This window comes from Octodon degus, unplaced genomic scaffold (genome assembly GCF_000260255.1).
Source record: "Octodon degus isolate 3935 unplaced genomic scaffold, OctDeg1.0 scaffold00045, whole genome shotgun sequence".
Taxonomy (NCBI): Eukaryota; Metazoa; Chordata; class Mammalia; order Rodentia; family Octodontidae; genus Octodon; species Octodon degus.
In genome coordinates this window covers 7,832,926-7,837,467 of record NW_004524621.1, presented here as the reverse complement: position 1 = coordinate 7,837,467, position 4,542 = coordinate 7,832,926, and the positions used below count along the sequence as shown (strand labels likewise).

The window sequence follows — 4,542 nt, the reverse complement described above, 5'->3', positions numbered from 1 at the left end:
AAAAAAAAAAAAAGAAGGTGAAAGTTCTGAAGAGCCACAGGAGTGGCTGCAAACCACTCACCTGCACAGACACCACAGGGCAAAGCCAAGGCCACAGTAGGGGTCCAGGCAGATGGCAATCTGCCGCGAGGGGTACAGCTCACACTGCAGCTTTATGGAGCGGCACAAAGCACTGGTGGCCGCATGTGACATCTGAAGGATAAAGAGGGGAAGAAGGGCAATGTTCCTGTGTTCAGCAGCCAAATGGGCATGCAGTTCCACACTGCCAACCTTCCTGTAAAGGTAGCTGGCTCACATCCGAAAATAACCTAAATAATTCAGGAAATGGCTGTGGAAATTGTGAGACAAAGGAGCCTTAATTGTGCTCTTAACTCCTAGCAAGGAAACAGACTTAGCAAAGCCACCTGTCCCCAGGGGCCTGCACAATCACGGCTCAGAAAGTTTAGAGCAGGGTAGGGGCTGGGGAGATGGTCCAGTGGAATAAGTGCTTCCCTGGCAAGCACAAGGCTCTGAGTTCAACCTCTGGTTCTGCCAAAATAAATAAATAAATAAATAAATAAAGAAAGAAAGAAAGAAAGAAAGAAAGAAAGAAAGAAAGTACTATGAGAACAAAGTGCATATTTAGGGGCCAGGGAGATGGCTCAGTAGAATAAGCACTTGCCTGGCAAGTGCAAGGGCCTGAGTTCAATCACCAGTTCCACCCAAAAAAAAAAAGTTTAGAGCAGGGTGGTGAACATACAGTAGGCTGTTGTCACTGAAAGCTCCAAAATGTTCGGCATCACTGGTTTAGACATCACTGTTGAACACAGGTTAATCTAATTTTGGGGTTCACTGAGAAACTATGGTGTTCCATTAACTGATGAATGGATAAAAAGAAATGGAGTACCACTCTGCCATAAAGAAGAAGCTTCAGATACTTCTAGGTAATGAATGCACTTTAACAGACCCTTCTGTTAAGTGAAATAATCTGACACGTATGTGCAAAGGCCACATTCTCACTGAAAGTATAAGGACCAAGATATATAACAGATATTGTGAAACAGAATCAAAATATCCAAGTGGAAAAGTGAACTAAGTGGGGGAAAAGGGAAAAAGAGGATGGGAAAAGAAAAAAAAAATGCTTAGAAAAAGAAAAGAACGGAAACAAAGTGTTTTGAATAGGAAAGTGAAGAGGGGTTGAAGGGAGGTTAAGGGAATGGGAGGAGAAAAAGAGTCAAGTTATATTATGTCAGGTTTAAATTCCCTATTGTTGTAGGCAGCTGAGTTAGAAAGAAATAGTACAGGCAGGCAGACAGTGGTAGGTCCTCAAGGAGATAGTATCAAGACAGGATACCTTGCAACTGTGGGAGAGATGGGCACTCCTGTTGTGGGCCAGACCTCAACACAAAAGACTGAGCAAATGCTGCCACGTACCTCCCTAGGGATGGACATCAGAGACTCATATTCTAAATAGGTAGCAATCACCTTGAAAAGCCAGTTGTCACTGACCCAACCCCCTACAGGAAAAGCCCCTGCTCAGTGTCCATGCCCACTTGCTATGGACTCACTTCCTCATTTGATCCTGATTCAACCAATTTTACCTGAGCAATTGTGCTTGCAATCTTATTGTCTGACCATAGTTTTGTCCCACCTTATGCCCATCTAGTGAGTTTCTATGTTTCCCACTTTGGGCTGGCCTTGTGTCCTGGATTTGGTCTATAAAATCCCTAAATAAGGCAGGTTTCTTGGCAACCCACTTAGATCCCCTTCTGCCCCTCTCTCAGACAGAAGCTTTCTTTCCCCTAATAAATACATTCTGCTCTTAACCTTTGCTATTCCAAAAATTCATTCTTCAGTTCTAGAAAAAACAAACTCATCTTAGGTATCTTTCAGGTTAGGAGTTTCTTTCCCCTATGTCACTATGATGAATGTAACTATTACATCTATCTAAAATGTGGACAAGGACATTCAATAGTTTACCTTATAATGTATAACTTATATGGGACTCTGAGCCTGACCAGGCCATTGTTGTAGGCAGCTAAATTAGATAAAAATATTACAGGCAGTCAGACACGGCCAGGCTCTGAAGGAGACAAATCGGAAGACAAGATTTATTGCAACTGTGAGAGAGATGGATGCTCCTGCTGTGGGCCAGACCTAAGGATCAAAGATGGAACAAATGTTTACCTCCCTAAAGATAAGCATCCAGGATTGATCATTACCTTGAGGAAGCCAGGAAGAGTCACTAATCCAACTGCTACTGGATAAACTACCAGATAAACTGTTCTGCATATGTGCCTGCTTGCTATGTGATTCATTTCTCCATTCAGTTCTGGATTTAAACAATTTTACCTGAGCATTGGTGCTTGTAATCTCGTTGGTTGACCATAGTTTTGTCTGACCTCATATCCACCTAAGCAAATTCCCAAGGTTTCCACCTAAAACTTGCTTCACCACATGGTTTAACTCTATAAAAGTTCCTGGAAGAGACAGCTTCCCAGGTACAACCTAGTCAGGCCACCCTTCTATTCCTTTCTCAGACAGAAGCTTTCTTTCTCCCAATAAGTATTCTGCTCTTAACCTCAGTTTGTTCATAAAATTCATTCTTCAATTTTAGAGAACACGAACTTGTCCCAGGTACTTTTCAGGTTGGGAGTTTCATTTTCCCTATATCAATATGATTGTCCTAGAGGAAGTCTGGCAAAAGCTTAGTGCAAAAGGAAATGAAAACAGGACCACCTTAGTTCCAGTGGAACGCTGCTGGCACAGCAGGAGAGGCTTTGGTAAGATGTCTGAAGGAATGGTAACATGATGGCTAGGAAGCCCAAAGTAGTTTCTGGGATAAACTAATGTCCTCATTAATCTTCTTAGTCATTCCTCCCATTTTTCCTATTCCTGTTTTATGTTAGAGAATCTTAATAAAAGGCTGGAGAATACTGCAATCGAGGCTTCAGTCCTAGGCACCCCTTTCTCCCCCCTCCCCCTTATGGTTTGTGTATAGGTGTTCCCCCCAAAGCCTCATGAAGTCATGGGGCAGCTTCTGAGTTTGTGATTAATTATTGTGGGGGTGGATGCTGCACTTGCCCTGGGGCAGGTAATCTGCATTACAATGTGAGGAGGAATGAGAGGCCAGCTAGCTGCTGGATGGCTGCTACTCCTTTTGGCTCTGTGCTCTTTGCCACCACCATGAAAGGTTACTCTCTGCCATGTGCCACTCTGCCTTGGAGCCAGCTGAGTATGGACTAAAACCTCCAGTAACTATGACCAAGATAAACCTTGCCTTCCTTCATTTTGAGTGTCAGGTATTTGTCTCAGCAACGAGAGAATATCTGAGACACCCGCCATCTCATAACTTTTGTCTCTCTCATTTTCTTTTCATCTGCCATACACAACCCATTTTTGGGACCTGTTACCTCACAGACACCAAAATACTGGCACACTGAACAGGGACCTGGAAACAAAAGTAGTCAAGACATCAGGAAGGGATCTGCTTAGCAGACTGGAGAAGAGTCAAACAAGTAAAGTAAGCCTGTTCTCCAGGATTTTTACATCAGGGTTACAATGGGAAATGCACTATCTCAACAACAAGAATATATTCAGGTTTTAAAAACTTCGTTGAACAGCTTGGGGGTAAAAGTGAATCCACAATCTTTTACAGAATTGTTTACTTTGATATGAAAACATTGTTAATGGCTTGAAATGAAGGGACATGTTTTAAATTTAAAACAATGGAGACTGGTTATGAAGGCTGTGAAACATGCTTATCAACAAGGAAATTCTAGGGGCTGGTGAGATGGCTCAGTGGTCTAAAGCACCCTACTTAGAACAAGCTTAGCAAAGCACAGGGACCGCGGTTCAATCCCCCAGCACCACATGCCAGCCAGCCCCGCCCCCTGGTGGGCTGAGCTGCCCCCCTCCATAAATAAATAAAATTAAAAAAAAAAAAAGGAAATTCTATTCATTTACATGTTTGGTCCTTGTGTAATTCTAAACCTTGGCTTTAGAACCCATGCACTCTGAATCAAAACAAGAGATCTTGCTGGAAGAGAAAAATTGAGAAAGGCAAAGATAGCTCAGATTTGGAATCTGACAATAGGTTTACCCAAGGAGACTACTACTTCAGGGTCAGGGACCAATTACAGAGGATGAAGGGAGGGATGGATCTTTTGGGAATCTTTCTGCTACCTACAATCTACCTTACCAAAAACTGATCATAAGAACGGGGAATTAAGGAGCTGGGGAGATGGCTCAGTGGAATAAGTGCTTCCCTGGCAAGCGCAAGGGTCTGAGTTTAATCCCTGGTTCTGCAAAAAAAAAAGGGGGGGGGAATTAGATTTTTCTTCATTCTTTATCTCTCAAGTACATCCTGTACTGTTCTCAGCTCCAATATAGAAGTTTAACCTTTATTTGGATCCAGCTCAGTTAACTGTTCAAAAACCATTACCTAAGACTATAGTCATGGGGCTTTTTTTTTTTTTTAAATATTTATTTATTTATTTTGTGTGTGTGTGGCCAGCTCAGCCCACCAGGGGGCGGGGCTGGCTGGCATGTGGTGCTGGGGGA

At 42.8% G+C, this 4,542-nt stretch overlaps 1 protein-coding gene across 1 annotated transcript in view; it reads right to left on the bottom strand.

Moving 5' to 3' along the window:
- Window positions 1–4,542, bottom strand: part of Dip2a (disco interacting protein 2 homolog A) — a 148,547-nt gene that overhangs the window by 11,706 nt on the left and 132,299 nt on the right. The window contains exon 31 of the mRNA XM_023716074.1: window positions 62–192. Coding sequence (XP_023571842.1) covers window positions 62–192 — 131 coding nt within the window. The remainder of the gene's footprint in view (window positions 1–61; window positions 193–4,542) is intronic.